The 23,843-nt window shown below is 33.8% G+C and overlaps 2 protein-coding genes across 2 annotated transcripts; both read right to left on the bottom strand.

Annotated features, from left to right (window-relative positions):
* Positions 1 to 195: 195 nt before the first annotated feature.
* On the bottom strand, positions 196 to 2,985 carry LOC124460006 (scavenger receptor class B member 1). The gene is made up of 4 exons (XM_047010000.1): positions 2,350 to 2,985; positions 1,888 to 2,290; positions 611 to 861; positions 196 to 538 (listed from the first exon to the last, which is right to left on the bottom strand). Exons 1-4 carry the CDS (start codon positions 2,965 to 2,967, stop codon positions 266 to 268), a joined length of 1,545 nt encoding a protein of 514 aa, XP_046865956.1. The 5' UTR covers positions 2,968 to 2,985; the 3' UTR covers positions 196 to 265.
* Positions 2,986 to 5,820: 2,835 nt separating this feature from the next.
* On the bottom strand, positions 5,821 to 16,973 carry LOC6639723 (lysosome membrane protein 2). The gene is made up of 7 exons (XM_023181942.2): positions 16,917 to 16,973; positions 10,980 to 11,156; positions 8,532 to 8,784; positions 8,273 to 8,446; positions 7,607 to 8,178; positions 6,919 to 7,040; positions 5,821 to 6,850 (listed from the first exon to the last, which is right to left on the bottom strand). Exons 2-7 carry the CDS (start codon positions 11,038 to 11,040, stop codon positions 6,455 to 6,457), a joined length of 1,578 nt encoding a protein of 525 aa, XP_023037710.2. The 5' UTR covers positions 11,041 to 11,156; positions 16,917 to 16,973; the 3' UTR covers positions 5,821 to 6,454.
* Between the last annotated feature and the right edge of the window lie 6,870 nt (positions 16,974 to 23,843).

Here is a 23,843-nt window from a genome sequence, read left to right as displayed (position 1 = left end):
GACCTCAAATCAAGGTAAGAGGGATAGGAGGAGATTTCGGTAGTTGGGGGAACTAGACTAGACGGACTGAGAGATGTTTGAGATGTCTGCCCTAAACTTGACAGATAAGGTGAAATGATTTCAATTCAATTTTTCAACTTAATTACGTATGTGTGTGTGTGTGTGTGTGTATTATATAATAATAACAACAACAATAATAATAATAAAAAAACAACTGATAAGCTTAAACTTAAAGGAAACACAAAGAAACAACTACCTTAAATGTCTATTTAACATTCACATTTTGGCATTGCGTAAGTGCATCTTGAGGAAAAGTCGTGGCCAGCAATACATTGTTACGTCCGCCAGCCTGATCACAGCAGATACGATGATATAGCTGTCTATAGCTTATATTACCATAAAATAAACGCACAACTTTCAAGCCACTCCAAAGGGCCAAAAGCAAGGCAAGCGTCATCACAGACCATTGCAAATGTGGCACTACATTGATGTTTATCCACATTAATCTGGTCACCAAATCGGGCAGTTCACCCATTTCCTGTAATTATCAAGAGGAAAACCATTTAATTAGCCTTGGGTAAATGAGAAGTTCCATGTAAAATTTACTTACAAACTCATACCAAAAAGCTGGTAAAATCATATTACTAAACATTCTCAATCTTTGACTATAAAATCTTAAGTCGGGCACGGGAATATTCGATTGGAAGCGATATTTCTCGGTTATGGGTATTCCAGTGACAGGCTCCAACAACACAAAGCCCTCGTGTTCTTCCTCATTTGGATGGAGACCCTCAAAGTGACGCTCCCAATTGTAGTCACTGCCATAGAAATGGGGCTGAGAGAAGCACGAAGGAGCATCATCTAGTAAGAGAAAAGAAGAGAAGTACATCAGTTAAAGCCAACACGATGTGATATGAATCAGGCTTATCAGGCATATAGCCTTTATACGTAATAAAACAGATAATCAGATCAAAAGTTCACTTTTAAAAACACACTTTCCAAGATATGATTTAAATAATTGATTTTGTGTTTAGAAGTGATAGTGGTTTACATGACGTCACAAAATTTTAATACATAGTAGTCCCAAATATATACCTATTAAATCTAGAATTCATTACACTAGTTTACAAATTTGTGGGATCTACAATCATTCTGTTTCGAAGAGTATTTTTGATTAACATAAGATACGATTGTAAAAAGCTAAATTTTGTTTTAAAAATAAATAGACGCTTTTTTAATAAAAAAATTTTGAAAATATAAATCAAAATGTTTTTTCCATAACCTTTTCGAGAAAGTGTAGAACTGTATGTCATTTTAAACGGGGCAGGACAATTTTCGTATTTCCGCAAAAAGTGTTTTTGTAGTATTTCACTTACAATGTTAATATGTTAATCTCTAAATGTTAATCTCCAATAAAAATCTACAGTTTCCTCACGCCCCTTCACTTCTCAAAATTTACTATGTATAAGGTTTACAGCCTAAAATTCTTAAATAGTGATTCTGATACCATTTTAAAAAGGCAATTTTTCTTAAAGTTTACTGCAATCTGCTATCAAATTTTAGCTTAAAAGTTAAAAAATTGTAAGACTGACAAAAAATGTGGACCAATCTTTACCGATAAATCAAACTTTAAATGGTCACAAATCTCTAAATAATTATAATTAAATGAATTTAATAGTCAGTATTAGGATATCCAGTTTTAGGCCTAAATCAAAAATACTCTTTTTTACAGAATTATAATACTTTTACTGCTCAATTTTGGAATATTCACAAATGTAGCTAATATTTTTGAACTAAAATATAGAGATCTATTTTCGTATCTATGATTCCTAATATCTCATATCTACAGGAATGACTATGTTTGCTTACGATTAACTTACGACTTACTTATCACACATTTGGAGGCATCAAACATGGCTCTTGGTAATTTGACTCCGTACGTGTTTTGTAGACATTTAGGTGCCTCTTCGTAGGGTCTTATCAGGGTATAACGAAATGTATCTATACCCTGATAGACTTCCTCTCCCTTGTAGTTCAAGGGCAGGGTGCGGCATGATTCAATGGCGACAAGTGTGAGAGGTGTGTCCTTTTGCACAAATGGCGGGAATAGAGAATTATCCAAAGCTCCCTTTACATAGGCCGGACAACTTTCACCATCCGGACCACGAGTGCGTTGTCGCTGCTCTTTCAGTATTACATCGTTATTTAACGATTTAATGCGAAAGAAATTCTCAATGCCACTTTCAGGACCAATATTCACCGTATAGACCTCTTCCTTTTCCTTGAGGGCCTATAAACAAATCGATCTAGAGAATATTTGACTATTTTGTGGCACAATTGAGTACTTACATTGTGCAGCAGGCCGCAATTGGACGTAAGTGTTAGAAACTTGGACATCATTTCCAGCCCGGGACGTGTAAATTCCCATAGGAAATAATAGATACTTCCAGTGACGAATACATCCTCTCCCAAGGTGACGGCATCGAAACCAAAGGCCGAATATGGTGCCTCGTGACTGAATTTGGCGGCCGAGCCAAGTAAAATACTATTTGGCAGGATAATGGTTTGATTCAATATATCGGGCGATACACTCTCCTCTGGCAGGAATTCGACACGACGATAACGATGCTTGCGATATGTCACGTTGTGTTCGGTTCGTTCCAATATATCATTATAGCCAACAATATTATACACAATGGGACCAATTTGATCCAGTTTCAGTTTGGTATCGGTGCCATTGAGAAATGCCTCCGAATTGGTCACATTGAAGAGATAACTCTTCAGTTTGCCAAATGGTGAATTAATCCAACTATCCATTGTGGGCATCTCTTGGCGGAAACGCACATGCTCTTTGGCCAATTCTTGCCGATAGTTAATGCCACACGAGAGGATGAATATTAAAGATGAGAATAGACACAATAAAAGACAAAATGCCAATTGTAAACGTTGCAATGGTTTCAATTTCATAATTATGCTCGAGTTTTTTTCGGGTACGTCCGTTTAAGTGAAAACACGCGATCTGTTTGACTAAACGTCAGAATTTCAGAAATTCATTTTACATCTTGCGATTATTCCTTCTCAAATTTATATATACTACATATGTATGTGTATACTATGCATGTGTGTGGCAACAACAAGAACCGAAAGGCTATCAGTTTTGAAAGCTAAGCCCTGAGCTTGAGTGATAAGAGCGAGCGTGGCTTTTTGGTTGACCCTAGCGTAGAATTTACGCAAATCGTAATTAAATTTTATGTCTTTTAGAAGAGATTATGAATATTTTTTTGTTGTTGTTTATTATTTTGAGCCTACAAGTCTAGCATTGGTTGGCACCTGTCTGGCTCTGGCTCTGGTCATCTTGTCATCATTAATCATCTGGGTAATAACTTTCTTTAAATGCTTTGCGTTTTCGATTTCAATTTTTCTTGCCATCATGATGATCATGATGAACGTTACCAGGTGACTTGAAGCGGTTTGTCGGCCCCACTGATAGGCGCTAAAAACAATTATGTATGTACATATATAGCTAATTCTTATCAAGACTAGACAAGCGGCCAGAAAGACCCAGACCGAGATCAATTCCTTATCATTTGAATTCAGTTTGAGAGTCAGATCGTGGAACGAAACAAATGATTTGCCATTAAAACAGACGCTTTTTGTCTGGGGCACAGTGATCTCTGGGTATAATTAGATTGAAATAATGTGTTTTAAATTCGCAGTTTGCTTTTAATGGTCCTGTGCTCAAAAAGTGAATCCGGTCTGCATTTGAAGTCTAATTTCAAAAACAAATTCTCAAAGTATTTTGCACGTCAACCAGTCTACTCAACACAGATAAAGCTAAATTGCAAAAAAAATATATAATTTAATGGCCAATAAATAAACATGTAATTGCCTCATAGTTGGCTTACATATTTCCAAAGCAAGTAGCCTGCTTAATGCGTAAAGGTCTCGGAACTAATTAAGTGAAACTAATTTAATATTCATTCTTGATAATTGTTAATTGCCTAACTTAAAGTTGTCTTTTGTGGGGCATACTTTTAGGGGCTGTTCATTAACTCAACAGATTTACAATTGTTTGCATTGAATGAAATAAAATATTTTTATTTAGGATTCTAGAGGGATCAATAAAGCTCTAAGAATCTTTAAAAAGTGGAATACTTTTTAGTTAATGAGAGAGTTGCAAAAGAAGAAAAAACAAATTATGATAATCAAAGTTTGATTTCCTTTTTTTGCCCATTTGTTTATGTTTTTGAATAAGCGAAATATGAACATTGCTAGAGGATTGAATCAGTTAAAGATAACTGCGACAGATAGTTCCGAACTTGAGTTCCTGGTTTCATTATTTTTATGCGTATCTACTCGAGTCCTGCACGAATACACTCATTTGCCTCAGTCTTTCAAATACTTACAAATTTTCCTATATTTGGTTTGATAATATTGCTTCGGAACGAATGAAACGAGATGAAAAGTCTCGAAGTTTTGTGTTTCGTAGTTCCTGAATGTATCAAGCCGAACAAACAAAAACAAAATCAAAGCAAGACGAAACAAATAAGTAAGACTACAAACGAAACAAATGAATACGGTTCTTCTTTCAAGTTACTTGGTACTTCCAAGTACTCGTGAGTATGGTCATACTTATGAAATGTCAATAATTTTCGAATGCCAATTTAATTTCGGTTTTGTTTTAATCTCACTGGAGTAGTTGCAAAGTGTGTATCATTGGATCGATTAAGCCCAAACTGCAGACAGGAGAATATAAATTTAAGAAAAAGAGAGGACCGAGTGAAGTCTGGAATACATTTGGTCTGGTCATGGATGAGAGTGAAGAAATAGTCTCAGATTATAGATCTTCACAAAAAATGTTTGAAAATGTGTTAATAGTTATTGTTAAGATATCATTGTTAAATTTCTAATAAAATCATGTTTTTATTTTTCTTAAATACTGTAAATATTTTCATAAAATGAATTTATTTTCAGATGTTTCATATTATATACATTGAGTCTGCTGCCAGGTACTTGCTTCACAATTCGGTATACCGAGAACGAGCAAGACATTTGAACAGTACCTAGACCTAGTACTCGGTTCGATTTTCGGTATATGCTCGGATTTGCTTTACCGCACTTTTCGGTATGCCCTGCTCGTTTAAACTCATTCGTTCGTTTGAGATCCTTGATATACTCGATTTACAAATACGAGTAAGTGTGAAAACGAGTTCCGAAAGTGTAGAGGGATTTCGTTTTGCGTTTCGAATGTACTCGTGCAGGCCTCTAGTATCTACCAAGATCTATAAAAAAATCTTAATATTGATCATGGCGGAAACTGTAAACAATTAGTCTCCCATTAGCTCACAAAGATTTCGTAATGGTCTTAACAGCTTAACATGTAGTCTTAGGTTTGAGCTTCTAATTATCAGTCAGAAGAGTGCCTAATATAATATTCTTCAAATTACCAACAGCAATCTTTTAAACTAAAGATATAAAAACACATTCATGCCAATGATCACCACACAAAATGTTAAGGAGGTAATAAAAATTCTTGCACCAAATTGCCAATTAAATCTTAACTTTTTTATTTAAGCCATTAATTGTGTTTCTTTTGTTTTTAAAAAAAAATTCTTCTTCTTTTTGCCTGGGCCTTATATAAATACCAGCGAAACGAAAAGCTATATTATTTCAAGAGAGCTTAAGCATATTATTTGAAAGAATGATTGATAGATTGACATTAATGCGTTTCGTTTTTTTCGTTTTTTGGCAACTTCTAACCGAAAATAGACTGAGGACCATACAAAGAATCAGATACAGGTTCAGATATACCGATTCCAATTCGTAATTAAAATAATAGCGTAATTTATTGTACACATTAACTTCATATACATTGTACATTATTATTTATATATTTATATTTATATATATTAGGTATATATTTCTTTTTTATAGATTTCATAATTGCTTCTGATGTGGAAGTTTGTCCCAGCTGATTTTGGTCTAATGAAGCACATTTATATGTGTGCTGGAGGACGGAATCAAGCTATTTTTTGTGACTGAAATTCTTTTCCTTTTTTTTTTTGTGTGACTTGAAATTTGATGACCATTGATTTTTTAATTTCTCTTTTTGTTTTTCTTTTTTTTTTTTTGGTTGGTTGGAAGACCTAAGGTGTTACACATCAAATTTGAATGGGATTTTTTGTTTTTTTTATAACGATATTACTTACTAGAACTAAGTACAACATACATACACAATAATTTCATACACATAAGTAAGTAGTATATCAAATACACAAATACAAAATAGTACATACAAGTCTTCCCAGCTCCATTTGTTCTAGACTACTAACACAAAACACATGCGACTCGGCTCGTTTCCTAGCTATAACTTATCAAAACTACTAGCTACTGCATCCTGCATCCTTTTTGAATCCTTTCATCGTTTCAACATCATCTTCCTGCTTCGTTTCGCCTAGTATCTGCCCGCTGGCTGTTGGTTATTTGTGTTATCCTTATTCTGTTTCTTATTCATATCGACCTGGGCAGTCGCCAAATAATTGGAACCCTCCAAATGCAATGTACTCTGTCTATGTGAGTTTCGTATGAGACAGAAGGTCGATAACAGCAACAGGGCCACACCCAGAGCACAGAGAGCCACAATTAGACCCACGCGTATCTTTGGTGGCACTTGCTCAGCGAAGCGCATCAGATCGGTAACCTCATCGGGCAGCATATCGATGCCTTCCTCGAACCACAGTATGGGGAATATAATATCTGGGAAATTGGCCACCTGTTTGATGTCAAAGACCTGGCTGACGGCCAAGTTGATTTGGATACGTGCCCGCACGCGTAATGTGGTTCCCATTTTCTGTAAACAAAGAGAGAGATTAGTAGAAAGTCTTTATGTGAGGAGGGAGTTGATAAGGAGAGACTTACAGGTTGCACATCGAAGAAGAATTGATGTTTCTCCTTTTGCGGTGGTGAAATACCCTCTACTTGGGTCCTCAGACTATCGTCGGCCAAATAGAAATGCGGGAAACTTAGCATGATGGGGGAATCTGAAAACGAACAAGATATAAGTATAAAAGTCGTTTGAAACTGAAGGCAAACCCTGAACTTAAAAAAAACACTCCATGTCGCTCACTTTAATCAGTGCTCGACCATTGCAGAGCGCCTAGCCACATATTTTTCAAATGAGTCCCAGTTTTTATGCAGAACTCAGCTATTTCCTATTCGATTTTTACGAAATTTGGTATACTTCTAGATTTTAATAATATAATTACATAAATAAAATATTTAGAGAACAACACCAAAGTAAGCATTAGAAATGATTCGATTATAAACTTTTATAACGATAAAATTGGGAAAATTGAATAAGTCTTTGGCTCAATGGCGGATCTAGGTATAGACTTTAGAGTTAAACTTGATCTGATTCTGAGCCTAAGTCATTCGAACTTGTTGAAATTAAAGCATCAGTTGGAGATGCCCTATAGACCCATTATTATATATTCTAAAGAGTATAGTCACAATTTCTTTACACTTTTTACGCAACGTCTACACTTAAGATGTCAACAAATATTTAGCAAATGATTTAAAGTACAAAATTAGCAAAACGACAACTTACCATATTGACACAATGACACATTGAACAATCCATTGGGCGAACATGATGGCTGACCAGCCGGACAGAAGCACATGTTGTCGGGATGACGATCAACATCTTGGAAGACCCATTCAGGTGGAGTGAAACGATATCCGGGCACCTCATTGCTGGTCATAACCTCCTGTTCGAAGACCAAAGGCAGCAGGCGACACAAATCCTTGTCGTAGACATACAAAACACGATCATGATCGATGTGAGGTGGGAAAATGGAGCCGTCTGTGCCATTCAAGCGATTGCACTCATCTGTAGTCCAGTGCGGCAAATGGGTGCGACCATTGAATTTATCTATGATGCCATATTTATTGATATCATCAACACCAGTGTGCAATGTAATGCGATCGGATGATGTGCCATTCTTGCCATACATCAAACCAAATTCTTCATAGGGCAGTTTCTGTTCCTTGGGCACCACATCCTTGGCTAGTTTAAGCAAGGGATCCTCGTAGCCCCAAAGCAATTGGCCCACAGATACTTGGACAAATGGTTTGATTTTCAATATATCCATTATACTGGCCATGGCCAAGCGTAGAAATCTATATAGATGAAAAAAAAACAACGATTAATATCGATCCATCGATTGGGGTAAACAAAATTTTTGGGTGATAAATTGCGCAGTTTTATATTCACCTGGCGGCATGTTTACTCTGTGAAGTGGCACTCAACATGGGAATATTGGGCACTATGACCACATCGTCTTCGGGCCCCACTGACAAATCTTCACGGAATGTGTAGATTTTGCGTAAATTGTAGCTCAAAGTTCCATTGTCGTTCTCCACTATGTTTACCTTCTCCCAGGTTTCGCTTCGATGGGAGAAAAACGAAGAAAACAACAACAACAGCACAATAAACAAAATGCTCGATCAAGTTCATGTTTTGGTTGACTTACGTATAAACATAGGGACCCACTTCATCCACAATGGCCTTGGAGCCATTGCTTAGGAAATCATCGGCATTGGTGACATTATAGACGTATAAACTGATTTTTGGTTCAACTGGTGGCTTGGCCCACCAGCCAAAGGTTTTGGCTCCTGGCCGTAATGCAACCATACGATCGACGATTGCATTTATTAAAACAGAAAATTCACATGCCACAACAATGCCGCCAATTATCAATATGGAGGCAAGGGCAATTGTGATCCCTAGAGAAATCCAGAAAGAGAGAGAGAGAAAATGGTGAATTAATTTCTAAACGATTATTCAACTTGAGCATAAATTATAGTTACATCACAAAGCAATCTGGCTGTGAGTCATGCCCCCCAATCCCCCTCCTAAAGATAGGTTTCTATAGTCTAGGCACGATGAAGGTGTCGATTAGGCCACATACAAATATTTGACTTGAACGTTTCAATGGTTTTTCGCTCGTTAATTGAGGAAAAATATACTTTTAGCAGTTGAAGTGAGATCAATATTTATTTATACTAACTTCACGTGAATCATTATAAACATTATTATTTTTGTTTTTTAAGTTAAAGAGAGGATCTTTTTCAACTTGTTGTTGACCTTTTGGCTCCTGTTTAACAACCATTCCAATAAAAAAAAATATTATAAATTGCTTCAATCGCCATGGCAATTATATACTTTAGTTGGTTGAATTAAAAACTAGAAAATCTAGTTAGTGGAATGAAAGTTCTATAATTAATTGCACCGCCCCTCGGCGTTTGCTTCAATTTTTATAGAGAAATCTTTACAAATTCCATTTACACATGTCAAAATGTATTTTTAACTGAATCATCAAAAACTAAGTAAGTCGAATTAATAGCTGACGATTTCATATTTCTGTGCAAAGACCTTGAAAATGAAAACCAATGTCAATTGCGCCAACTAAGAACAATTTAATGAAAATGAAAACTACAATAGCTAATGTCTATATGCTCTTTAAATTGGTTTAACTTTTAGAGGAAATCTAATTTTGTAAAGTTCAGTTTAACAAATGGTTATGAAGATAAGAAGTCTCTATTAAAGTGGCTACTAAAAACAATTACAGACTGCTTTAATATGTTAATTAAAATGTGAGTTAAATTAATAATTCTCTGACTATTATTTATAAGAAAATATTTACTTATTTCTGTTTCGAAAAACAATGAATTGAAAAACCCTCACCTCCTTATTGAAATTTGGCGCCTCTTGAAAATATCCCTATTATAAATTTATGAATGAAAATATATTACAGAGTCTTTTCCTTGTAGTTTCTTTAAGAATTCCCTTTTCCAACTTGGTTTTAGTCGTAATAATTATAATAATTCTGATTGCATTTTTTAGTTTAGCGCCTTTTAGAACCACCTTATCATTGTAAATCCAAGGAGACACTCTATATTTTAAGACTCTTTATAGATACTTTTCTCTAAGAAGAATGAATATGTAGTAATTTTCACGAAGAGAATGAATCTTTTTTTATTTTCTTTTAATATCCTTTCTTTTCTTTTTTTTTTATAAATTTGAATCTGGTTACATATTATTATATTACAATTATTTGAAGAACACTTTCTATAGAGATTTCTATCTATTCCCTTGCAGAGGCTTTACTTTCAAATTACACAACTACATAGCGCAATTTGTGTAAGAGTCAATTGAAAATGGATTATTCCTATGATTGAATATATATATATATATTTTCAATAGAATCAATTAGAATTTTAAATTCCAAAATAAATACCAGTATAACCAGTCATTCATCGCCACCGCCAGACACCAGCCACCCAGCCAATCAGGCTGTTAGGAAATAATATTGAAAACAAGAAATTGACGGCATGTGGAGTTAAATATAACTAAATACTTGGATAGTTAGTATATATACTATACAAAGAATCTACAATAGAATATCGTATTGGCTATCTAGCAGTATAAACTCATGTTCCTGATATGAATAAATTGCTTATGACATTATAATTTGTGTAAAATGATTAAATAAATCAATACGGAAATGGTCTGGCTAAATGGAATGTGGTTTAAGTTAAATCCAGTAAACACATATCATATAGTACCTTAACGCCTTGGTACATCAAATCAAGGTTTAAGGTCTTTTCTACATTTATGACTTTTAGTCTATCATAGATAAAATCAAACTTGAGTCTTTGCACTTGACCAAGTGCAACCGAGAAATGATTCCGCATTATGATTAACCTTTGAATTAAGCACTTAAAAGTCAAAAATATTTAATGACCCCATAACTTTTATTATACAGATCAGTGCTGGTTTCATATAAAGACTATAAACTTTGCACTTAATAAAAAAATAAATGAATAATTTCAATCTGTTTAGTTCTATACCTTTAAGTAATCATGTTTCCTTGCTCTAACTAATTAGGAGATCTTTAATCTCATTGAGTTTTACTTACACCATTTCCTTAGATATGTGGAGGATAGTTTTGTGCACAGTTTATGTTTGGGGCCATTCATGATGACTTTGTTGATTATGAGGCGGAGGTTGAGCTAGTTTTTAATTTTCTGTTTTTGTGTGGCTTAGAGTTAACCACCTTGTGGTTGTTGTTGTTTTTGCTGTTGTTGTTGTTTAGCTATAACAAAAAAATAAAATAAAAACAAGATAAATTATGGATATTAAAGCAATAATACCGGTTAAATTATCGTAGATCTAGAGAGAATGAGAGGAAAGTTCTAAACGATATTCAAGACTCTAGGATTAAATTGACTTACTCCACAAGTTACACAGTGAGAAAAAAAGAGAGTCGAGGGTTATATACTTCCTCACCAGATAAGTATTAAAATGTCAATTTCAAAGTGATTATCAAAAAGAAAGTATTATATATATTTTGAAAATGTCATCTAAGTCAAGTAGCTTTTTCTAGCTATTCTTAGTAATCGCAACTGATGCCTTATCTTCTCGGCTTGAAACGTGACTTGCTGTTCTTGCAGTGTATATATATGCGTAGCTATATAATATCATATTGTATTGATGTTTATGAACTTGTTAAAAACGATGAACAACCAGATGAAGCCCCTCCCCCCAGCAGCCCTCTCTTAGCCACAGACGACATTTACTGGGCGTTTTGGCCTTGAGCTGTTTTATGCTCTTCTTGTTTTTGCTTCAGTTGTTGCTGATTTTTTAACCGATTTTGATCTTGTGTGTTGTCGCAGTCGTTTGTGTCGTTGTCTCCCGCAGAACCTTCAAGTCAGCGGTAATTAGTCAAGTCAGCTTATTCTTGCAACCGGCTAAAAACAACAACAACAAAAAAAACCTCAAACTGACAATGAGAGGCACATATAAAGGGCATTTACTTTTGCTCAATGTATGAATTATGGCTGGCATATATAGCCTTGCCTTTTAAATCGCTTGTCAGAGAGAGAGAGATACTCTGAGGCAATTAAAGCATATTTAATGGCCAGGCTCTTCACACTGGCCAATAACTATATATGTATATATGTAGATAACACGGTTGGGATTGAACAAACCTTGACCGAGGCCAAGGGGTTTTTGGCGTTTTGTCAATTGCAGGCAGATACAGTCAGGTTCCATAATTAATAACAACAACAATAATAATGATAATAATACTAATGCCGCCTATACAACAAAAATACAAAATTGTTAATGGATTTCATACGCTTTGAGACTTTGGCAATATTATCAGGCTGAGCACGACCAAACAATAGAAATTTCAACAAATTCAGATATATGTATACATATATTTTTAATGGCCTCGCACAATTGCATATAAATGAGCGATTATTTGCAATATCTTAGCTCAAGACTGATAAGATCTTGATTGTATAGGCACGTCTTCCCAAAAGATATGGCGGAAATATGTATTTTTCAAACAAAAAACAAAAGACACACACCAAAACAAAAATTAAGTTTAATGTTTACTCGGTTAATACACACTCTTCTCCGTTTTGATTTAATTCTAAATATTAAACTTTGTACTTTGTACGCACACGCACACAAACACACACATACACAGGGACATGTTGGTATTTTATTTTCAATTTTATTTTATTTTTTTTTTTTTATTTGTTTAGAGTTTAGCTCTCTGAAGGTCGTTAACGTTGCCTCGGTTCGTCTGAACTGGCAAAAAAAAAACACAAAAAACAATATATAAAATGTTGTCTGAATACATACATATATACATATATAAACCGACTGTCAGCCCATTGTGATCAGTTTGGATGCCTTTCATGCTTATTGAATACCAATTAACTCTAATAATTATCATTTTTGGCTGACATTCTGCGCGCAGAGACCGAGACCCAAGACCCTAAACTGGAAACCCACAAACCACAATAAATCAGCTAAAACATACATTTTATTTCCAACTGATCCATGGCCCATTAAGTTATTGAATTTGTTTCTATAGTTGGGCGTAGAGTTCTAAACGAAATGTGCAGTGAAAATGAATGGGAGAAGGGGCAATCGTGAGGGGAGGGCACCAACAAATGCAGCTGGCATCAAAGTCTAAAGATTGCAACTCAATTTGTTGCATAAGTAAGTTTGAAGTCAAGTGAAGCTTATCAACAACAACAGAGAGAGAGAGAAAAATAACTCTGTATCAGTCATTGCAATTACAATAAACAGATTTCCATATCATTAAACAAACTATTCTACATAATTCCAGATAAAACTAATAAATAAAACATAAACTAAATATTGATTGTGCTAATAAGTCATTCTGATTGATTGTGGTTCTGAAATTCTTATCAACAATTTGTAAGACACTTTGATAAGCAATTTCTTTCGACATATGCGTTTGTAAATTCATAACTTTAACCACAAGTTTAGTTTGGAGTTTCTGATTCAGTTTTTCACATCTATATTGGAATTTCTACTTTAAAATTTAACTGATTTATTTGTTAAACAATTATACTACAAAAATAGTTCAGTTTTCCCAGATTCACTATTGGAGTTCTTATTACAAAGTTGAAAGTTTAGAAATTCCACTTAACTTAACCTATTGAAATTGCTTATATTATTCTTATTATAAAAAGTTGAACAAATTAAATTGTTAGCCAACTGTAAAAGTATTTTAACTTGTTGCCAGGGCTTTCGACTCAAAATTGCATAAATACTTAATCAGTTTATATATAGTATTGTATGGCCATTTCCTATTTCGTCTCCAAAAACCTCAAAGACGTCATTCCAAAAAATGATAATTGATATTCAGCACATGGCAAATTTCGAATCAATAACAAAATAAGCGTGTTAATGTTCTTAAGTGGAATTAATATTAAGTGCCTCATTAGAAAAAAACAAATATTGACTACTTCATAATAATTGCCCACTTTATAAAAAATATTTAATTATATTTATATTCGCTATTCATTTATAGATTTATAATAATTGAATACAATATATGCTTAACTGAACTTGAAAAAAATCAGTTAAAACGTTTCTTTCTTTTCTTAGTATTTAAATCATCAGATATTAAATTAAATAAACAAAACAAAAAAAAACCTTTTTTAAATTCACCATGAACAGGCACTTTTTTTTGTTTTTTTGCTTGAAACTTGTTTAACGATTTGTTTAAACAAGATATACCCATTAGCTCTGATATATAAATAGTATAAATATTTCATTGGAAGTTACAATTAAAATTAAATTACTTTTCTGGGGGGTTTCTTCAATTGTCTTCTAAAGAGGTCAACGAATTATGGCCCAGAAATGGGAAGTTAGGGATTGATTGACTAGTTTTGACGCTTGTCTAAATATAAATTAATCACTGGTTATTTGCTAACAAATACTACTAACATGGTCATTAATAAAGGGCTAATATTTATTAGCCTATTTCACAGAACCAACTTTTGCTCAACAAAGTTGAAACTTTTGTTAGATCAATGACTTTTATCAGGTAAGTTTCCCATTTTTCAATAATAACAGAATATAAATTTTAATATTTTCTTTATGTTCAAGATGTTCAAGTCACACAACTAAACCAACATGTAATGAAAAACACAATCATCAGACAAACTGTTGTTCAGTCTAATCGGATAATAAATAACTAAAAACTATTACTTGTCTATTTGTGTAATAAAAATTTATATCTTATGGGCTTTAAACAATTTATTCACATGTTAATAAAGTTATAGCCTCATACGAATCAACTTATGGTTAATCGAAGTTGATTAGATTTAAGTTTCTCTCACAATCAGAGACAGAGTTTGTCATTCCTCTCTATCTATCTTTATGTCTCCCTCTCTCTCTATATATATACTAAGTAATTGCAGCCAGTTTATCAATTATTAGATCCTGTTTGCAATACGGAAATTGCAATATGGAACACATGTGTTATGCATAGTTAGCCCACTAACTCAAAAGTTAATATATCTGTCCAAGTTTCCGGCTCGAGTTCAAGTAATTAAACACCTGATATATCTATATATATGTATATGTATGTGAAATGTTTGTATGTATACACATATCTCATCCAAAGTCGAAGACCCTTCACTCAACCTTCACTCAATTTTCGAAATACGAATCTCATTTTAATGCCCGATGCGCCTTAAGGTATGCCACACGATCCACACGCAAGATAAACAAAACCAAAGCCCAGTCAAATGAATTGGTAACATCATCAGCAGCTGCAGCAGTTTTGGAATTCCTGAGAAATTCGATACTGATGTAATACATTTGGCTTTTGGCTATATAACCATATACCTATATATATCTATATATATATGTTTTTTGCGCTGTTTTAGCTCTCGAAATTGTAGTTGGCTGATGTTTGTTGTTATTGCTACCGCGGCTGCTGTTCAATTAACAGTTGTGTGGTTTATTATTATTATTTTTTCTTCTTTTCCTAGTCGTGAAATCGGTTTAGCGCTTTTGCTTAGACAGAATCGCTATTTCAATAGAAATTTACTTTCTAAACACATGTAGTGAACGCATCATCTCCGGCAGCGACTATCCAAGTCAGTTTATATCTTGGTCTTGGTCTTCGTCTTCGACTTGGCTTCATCGTAGTCGTAGACATACATAATTTCACTGTGTTTAAATGTTGCACAAATAAATATACATAAATACATGCTGGCACTGGCTGCTACTTAGTTTAAACAATTACCCTGACCCAATTTTCGTCAGACGACTGTGACACTGGCCGGGCCAAAATAAAAGTGAACTGAGCCAAAATGTTTCCAGGCTACCTCTCTGGGTTGCATTTGATAATATACGATATATGTACATATGTATGTCTAAAAAAAAAGGCAACTTGTCAATGGCGTGACAAATGCCGCTTGATGTGGTTCATCTTGAGTCTAGAGTAGGTCAGTTTGTTTTATGGTAATTACGAAGAGAGTGAAATGTGTCAACCCAAGGGCCTCTGATGAGCGGTCAAAGACAAAGCTAAGCAATTGTCGCCTCTCGTCGTCATCCCATTCAACCCGTCACCAACTTGGTCTTCGTCTTCGTCATCATCGTAAGGCGGTCCAGAGGCTTTGAAACCCTCTTGGGTTTTTTTTTCTCGCTTCTCTTGTAAATTTTTAAAGACTGTGTGTTTATATTATTTATTTTTATATATACACATTTTTTTTTTTTTCGTTGGTGGACTTTTATTTTTTATCTTCATTTTTTTTTTGTTAGCTTTTATTTCGTTTTAAGCCGTTGCTTCGTTGGCACAACTGCACAGCAAATTTCACTTTTTCCACATAAGTAAACTCATAAAAAACTATGCACGTACATGCGCTTTTTGTTACTCATTTTGTGTATGTTTTTTGTTTTTTTTGGTTTTCGGTTTTTAGCCAAACAACCTTTAAGCATAATTCAATGATTTTCCGCTTTTGTAGCGCAGTCTTTCGAGAAAATCGTTTCATTTGACTGCCTAAGCCCAGTCAACATCATTAGCATCAATTTTGAAGGGTTTTGCAATAGGCTTATCAATCTCAAACGAACAAAAAAATCAAAACCAGACTTTTACTCAATCGAATGAACAATCAAATCAATCGATTTGTTAGATGATTGTATATTTGAAATTTGAAGTTGATTGGTTTTCTTATTGGCTTATTGGAATGCGGCTGAGTCTGCACTTGTTGCTGCTGTTGCCAAGAAAAAACCGACCACAAATGGTTGGTTGGTTGGTTGGCCAGGCTAAACCGCATTAGGCATTTCAAAATAGTAGTTAAATTAACACAAAGACACTCACTCGAGCAGGCACACACACTCCACACACTCCACACTCTTACACACACACACACAAAGCTCTGTAATACGACTCGAACTCGCGAACTCCCAATTCGAACTCGAACTCCTCCTACTATACCTATATAAGAGGTATATAGGCTTATGTATTTATATCTTTAAGATTCTTAAACGTAAGTTTATTTCTTTCTCGTACCGTCAACACCGTCTACCGTTACCAACCGACTTAACCGCCAGCAAAGCCGCTGATCAACTGAAAACTCACAAATCGGAAAAAGACGTTGAAAGATGTCTGTCTCTCTGTCTCGGTCTCTGAGGCGAAAGCTTTGCTGTTACACCTGAAGCTCGGTTTTCAAATTGAACGTTGCGACAACACACAAAAACCTGATAAACAGGTAGAAAAAGCAACAACAACAACAGCAGCAACGGCATAAACGGCAGCAAAACGTCGTCACAACACACTACAGAAAAGCGAGAGTAAGCTTCCATACACTAAACGACTCTATCTCTGTCTCTATCTCCGACTTCGACTTCGACTTGGACTTCCACTTCGATGGGTCTGGGGGCTGGGGCTCCAACACATTTAGTTGCGACCCGATTTTTAGGGTGGTGCAGCGGTGGCGATGGCGTTGCCGATCAGCATTGAAAAGCTTTTTTTTAGTTTATTGCATTGATAAAAAGCTAGGAAAGCTTTGTAGCATTTGTCTGTTTGTGAAACAAGTTTGTTGCCTTGCCTTGTCTTCGCCTTGCATTGAAGTCTTTCGTTTTATGCTGCCTCAAAAAAATGATTTCGATTACCCTAATAATTGGGGTATATGCAGTTGTTTTGGAAACTAAGTATTAGAAAACATAGAATGTATGTATATATCGGAAAAATATGCAATATATACGAGAAAGATTTACAGAATTCAAAGTATCGAAAGGAATATAAAAAGTTCAAAGCGGGTTTATATATCTAAGTATTTATCGAAACGTTTAACCATCTAACTATCTAATTAGCCAGTTGTAGATCTTGGTGTACATAGAGGTAGAAATCGGTCTTATATATCAAAGTCTTAGCAATTTAAGAACTGAAATATCATTCTTAAGGGATGAATGTAGCTAACTATCAATTTTACAAAATTGTTGGACTGATAAATATTAATTTTTATACTGTGTCAAAATTTACTGCTATATTTTAAGTATTGTAAGAGAAAATCCGCCAAAAGTAAATTAAGGAAGGAGACAAAACAAAAATTTGCAATAAACTTGTTCGGCATAAACACTTGACTTGTCTAATAAACTACATTTCGTGGCTCTAGCTCTTATGGCCCCCAAGATCTAGATGTTTAAACGGACGGACACACATTTTGGCGACTTTTCTACACCATTTTACTTAATGTGATAATGTTCTAGTCCGGATCGCACCTTTAAGGTGGAGGTTAAACGCAAAAATTTAGAATAGATTAAGTTTTAAAACAAAACTTTGGATTAGCGTAAATAATTCTTAGAAAAATATTATGTCTCAGCAGTTTTCCTTAATTTGGTTAATAGCGTGTCATATAGAAGTTGTTTTTGTTTGCACAGACTCACAAAACATTAAAAATAAACAGAGAAAACTTTATCGCTAAACTCTTTATATAATATAAATCTAAAGTATAATGAATGAATGAAACTAAATGAATGGAAAAATGATATAACTAATTTTCTAGCTACATATGTAGATAAGAAATGCCAATTTCAAGTGTATAAATTATGCGGCACGAGCTTCATTCCCGTGAGCCAAGTTTATTTTTTTGTTTTTTTATGCTGGAGTTTTAAATGACTCACTTTTATTATCATTATTATTATGGTTAGCTCTTGTTGTTGTTGTTGAGTTAGTGTTGTTTACTACGTGTATATATATTGTGCGATTTGCGAAACTTTTTAAACGACAAGAATTTAGGCAGAAAACTGACAACTCTCAGCAGGCGGAATGAATGCCACAAAATGTTGTATTTGTTGTTAACATTGCGCAAGGTTATAACTGCATTTGCATTTGCATTTGCATTGGCTTGTGCTTTTGTGCAACTATCGGAAACTATGTATTGAAACTTGGCTGAAAACTTGTTGCATTTGCATTGCAATGTTTAGAAATTTCTGATAGCGTGTCAGCTAATGAAGAGAAGAGTGAGAGAGACTAAAACAATTTCCCCATTAGATTAACTAGGAAAGTTCATCTTGCCCAGAGTTTGCTCTGATTCATTGTTGAAATTCCTTAAGATCTTTGAATTGCTTAAGAAAGTCAGGTGTTTCCCCCCACTAAGTGATTAGAGTTTTCTTTTTTCAAGTTTTCAGAATAGTTGAGGGTATTTTCTGATTAGTTAAGCTTTCATTTAGTTGTAGAATCAGGGAAACCTACAGAAAAACACACACTTTAGTTGAGTAAGCAGAAAGAGATTTAGATCATTAATTTTTAAAGTAATTACAAATATCAAAGATGTTGAGTAACATCTAGTATAAAAATATTGCCAAATATTGTCTATAGAACATGGTAAAACAAATCCAAATCCAGAGATTGTGAATTGTCTATTTAGTATTCTAATCTCAAAGCATCGGGCAGTACCGCCGCGAGGATCAAACAGGACGCCAATAGTTAACGTTAGAAGCAAATATACCTAAATGTTGTTAATGAAAATTAATTTGTGATGAAGTGCAAAAATGTTTAAGCCTTTAACTTATTTATGAGAATTCTTTGTTAAAATTACCATAAAAATTTTAGAATGGAGTTGCTTATAAATTAGTCTTATTATTATCGTTCTCCATTTATTCCTAAAAATTATCTCCAGCAGAAGAAGAATTTAAGTTTAAAATACATTTTTTCTTTTTTTACTTCTTCTGGTAATCAGAAGGAATTTTAGTTTATTTTATTTATGTTTCAAAACTAAGAATTTGATTCGCGATTAAATGTGATTGAATCAGTTGAAAATCATTTATTCTAAATTTGTTTCATTTTTAAATCGTTTTGTAAATAAAAAACCTACTTAATATTGATAGCGGCAAATTTATTTATCTTGTTCGAGTGTAAATTCTAGATCTTAATTTGTTTCTTTAGCTTCACAATGTGTTTTAGAAATCAAATTATTTAGTTACTCGTTCGAATTGAAAGGTTTGGGACTTAATGCAGATTGAGCACCAAGAAGTACCTCTTTTGGTAGTAAAGAATTGAGGAGCATGTAATCAGTTTCTAGTATTCTGCTTTGAATATATTTTATTATCAAAGATCCCCTCAACATAATGCGATATTTAATATGTTTCACTTGGCACCTCAAACATGATGGGTAAAAACCTTGTTATGCTTGAGAGTTGTAACATATTTTTGATGACATTCCCATTGAGTGATTTATTAACCATGATTTGGAAGGTAAACTAAGACATTTGAACGTCTTAATTCGTTTGTCATTCATCACCAAGTCTCTAATTTTTTACAACAACCAACTAAAGCAACAAAAAATACAACAACAGCAACATTAGTAGCCTTTGCATGCCAATAAGGCTAACCGGGTTGCATGTGATCGACCTTTAATGCCATGTCGACTTGGTAGAAAATGCCGCATTTAAGTTTAATGATGCAATAAAACAAAAAAACAAGTAGATATGTAAATTTATGAAGTGGCGTGCTATCAATTGACCCCCAACCCCCCACATGTCACCTTAGTTAATGAACCAGTTCAATTACAATTACAACTTACGATACAGAATATTCAAGATTTCCATCATACGATCATCATTCTCAGCGAGGTGGCATATCAGAAATAAACAGTTTTCTATTTTTCAAAAATATATATATTTAATACATAGAGATTTTGAAATAATTAATTTTTCAAACTTGTCATTTGTGACACTGATAACGTTGATAAGTCTCGAGTGGAACTATTTAAATAGAGAGAGCACTTATTCTTGGTTAGTTAAGTGATTGTGGGAGAGATAACCCAAGAATGCCAACTATTGACCCATTAGGAATTTAACTCACCATGACGTAAGTGAGTAAGTGAGTCGATCGCAGCGACTTTGATTTACCATGCACCATGGAAATCCAAATCTATTAAACTAAGTCTATTCCGCTTACCCTTTAGCACTTTAACGCACGCAACGATGCATTTTTCCTTTGTTGGTTCTTCTACTTATAAATAGGCTATTTTTTATACCCTTGCAAAAAGGGTATATTAATTTTGGTCAAAAGTGCAAGCATCTCCGACCATATAAAGTATATATATTCTTGATCAGCACGACGAGACGAGTTCAAACAGCCATGTCCGTCCGTCCGTTCGTCCGTCCGTCTGGATCAACGCAAACTCCTCCTAGACCGTTGAAGCTACAGAACTGAAATTTTGCATGTAGGCTTGTATATACAGGCGTTGTATATCTCGGACTCAGCCGGATCGGATCACTATATCATATAGCTCCCATACAAATGACAAAGTCACGAACAGTGACTTTTGTCAATAACTTCGTTACTTTTGTCAAATGAATTATTTGTTAGTTTAATGTATCTGTTAATGACTGTGTCAATTTTGATAAGGATCGGGTAACTATATTATATAGCTCCCATAGGAACGTTTGGTGGATAACAGTGACTTTGATCAATATCTTCGTTATTTTCTATGCTAAGATTGTAGGCCGTTCTTTCGGAAACATTAACCTTTTTAGCTTGAACGTTTTTCCACTTTGATGGCTATAGGTAAGGAAAGACTTACCAAAAATGTTGCAAGGGTATACAAACTTTGACGCGGTCGAAGTTAGCCCCGGCCCTCTGGTTAATTCTATTGTTATGTAATTTGGTAGGCCGATATATATTTATAAGTCAAATAAATGTGGCAAATTTCGACATTTTAATTAGATTTAAAAACTGCTGGCTATAGTTCTTAAATTCTTAAGATCTCTGTGTTCATATGGATGGCCAAACTTTTATGCGACTCTTGAATACCCTCTTACTCCTAATCGCACAGGATATGATTTTAAGAGTTAACAAACTATTAGCTGAAATACTTCGAAAGGCTACTTATTAAATTTAGTAGCTCTAGACTTTATAGTCTCCCAGAAATCGGCGTTATCAAAAACGAATGAAGTTTTGGCGACTTAAGTTTACCATTTCATGGTATGAATTATATTTTAGAATATTAACTACCAGTTTTAAATTCAGCAATACTCAGTAAAACAGCTCAGAACTCAACTAAAATACCACTTAAACTGTCTAATGAGACACTTAGATACTAACAATTAGTTGGTCAGCATTTCTATAGATAGATATAGACTGGCAAACATACTTATAGATGTCAATATTTCTCTAACAAAGTAATTGCCCTTCCCCTTTAATATTATTGAAAAACTATTAAGAACATCAAATTATTTATTCATTCAGCATCAAATCGAAAAAACGATTTGCTAAGTTCATGGAGGCTATCATTATAGGATTAGAACAACAATGATGCAAATGCCAAGTTATATACTCAGGGGGTACATAAGTATATTAATCTCTGTAGTATATAGAGATTGAGTGAATGACAAAATAAATAGCACATGTTCTATATATGTATGTATAATGACTGATTAATCGGTAAACTCTTGATAAACGCTTGAGCATACACACACACACACACACACACAATTCAATAAAACTGAGAATCCCGTTGGGTTCAATAACTTGACGTTCATCGCGTATTTTAATCAGCTATTTCACACTCCATTTACCCCCACCTCCCCGCCATATCTGCTTCTGTGTACATATAGATTTGCCTGTACAAATCCAGATTGAGCATCTCTTGCCTTTTTTTCCTCTCTGTTGAAGATAATGCATTTAAAAATACTTATATAAGAATCGCAAACAAAATACACAAAATCAAGAAATTAAAGCATCACACAAACATTTAATTTATCTATTTACACACATACATACATACCATATATACCATATACCTACACTTGTATATATATATTTAGGTACTTTGTGTGCTTAGTGCATTTAATGTACACAGAGAGAAATAAATATGTGACTTCGGTTAATTGTTTAAGTCAATCATTGTGCAAAGTCAATGTCACAAGAAAACAAAAAGTCATTTACTTTAAATGAGGCGTAGTTTCTTTTGTACAATGCTAATTAAATTGTTTTTTTTTCCTCTACCCTTTTGTAAGAATTGTTAAGATTACACTGAAGAACTGAGAAATTACAGTTCATGAAAAGAATCAGGAAGCTTTATAAACTTAAGAGAGCAACAATCAAGAGTTCTTTCTATAAAAGTGAGTATAACGTAATTTCTTTTAAGATTTTTTTTTTATGTCGTGTATTTGTTAATGAATGTTACTAAATACTTATATCATTATTGTAGACACATTTTGACCTTGTTTGTCTAATCTTTAGAAGCTCTTCAGTATTCAAAACCTTAATAAGTATTCATCCGAAGATCTTCTAAACTTTTTTGAAAAACGTATGGAAGTGTTTTTTAAAAGAATTTTTGTTTTTGTTAAACAGAAATGTTCTAAGTGTTTTTCAGAAGATTTTCTATATGTATTTTCCAGATTTGTTCTAAGTGTTCTTCAAGAGATCACTTTCATTGGCTTTCCATTGAAACTACTCCTTTTTCTTGGAAACTTATGGGATTCAATAGATTTAAAATCTTATCTAAATTATGTAATACATAGTATACCTTTAACCATTTGAACAGTTTCATTAGGGAAACATTTCTATTAATTTTGCTTATGACAACAATTCAAATGTCATTACAACGTATACGCTGAGTAAAACTGGCAAAGTGCCCTAAATGGAAAAAAATCATCATATGTTTCTAAAAATACTAAATATAAGCATCTTAACAATAAAGAAACACTAACTTAACTAGATTCTAACTGTGATAAAATTTTAATATTTATTATGGACACTTTAAAGAATTTTCTGAATTTACGTAGACTTGCCTTTTTTGTTTGAAGTGATGATTTACTAAACATTTTTTGTTCTTTGGTATTTCTTTCAGTGTATAGATCACTTGGCAACTTTGATTGAGAGAAAATTGTGACGGAGTGAAGCAAGTTTTGTGTTGTTGTTCTTCCATCACAACAATAATACTAATACGATAATAATGAAACAAACTGCGAGCAGATTGCTTAAACG

The sequence above is a fragment of the Drosophila willistoni genome, assembly GCF_018902025.1.
Source record: "Drosophila willistoni isolate 14030-0811.24 chromosome 2L unlocalized genomic scaffold, UCI_dwil_1.1 Seg196, whole genome shotgun sequence".
In the NCBI taxonomy this organism is placed as follows: domain Eukaryota; kingdom Metazoa; phylum Arthropoda; class Insecta; order Diptera; family Drosophilidae; genus Drosophila; species Drosophila willistoni.
This window is presented reverse-complemented; position numbering and strand designations above follow the sequence as displayed.

What these genes read in the sequence shown, in the direction of transcription:
- LOC124460006 (XM_047010000.1), bottom strand. Translation starts at nt 2,967, where the DNA reads ATGAAATTGAAACCATTGCAACGTTTACAATTGGCATTTTGTCTTTTA. An exon ending in ATTGCGGCCTGCTGCACAAT is followed by an intron (nt 2,291 to 2,349) that starts GTAAGTACTCAA and finishes ATTTGTTTATAG; the next exon opens with GCCCTCAAGGAAAAGGAAGA. An exon ending in CAGCTTTTTGGTATGAGTTT is followed by an intron (nt 539 to 610) that starts GTAAGTAAATTT and finishes TGATAATTACAG; the next exon opens with GAAATGGGTGAACTGCCCGA.
- LOC6639723 (XM_023181942.2), bottom strand. Translation starts at nt 11,040, where the DNA reads ATGAATGGCCCCAAACATAAACTGTGCACAAAACTATCCTCCACATAT. An exon ending in CACATATCTAAGGAAATGGT is followed by an intron (nt 8,785 to 10,979) that starts GTAAGTAAAACT and finishes GGATTTCTCTAG; the next exon opens with GGATCACAATTGCCCTTGCC. An exon ending in GTGGGTCCCTATGTTTATAC is followed by an intron (nt 8,447 to 8,531) that starts GTAAGTCAACCA and finishes CTCCCATCGAAG; the next exon opens with CGAAACCTGGGAGAAGGTAA.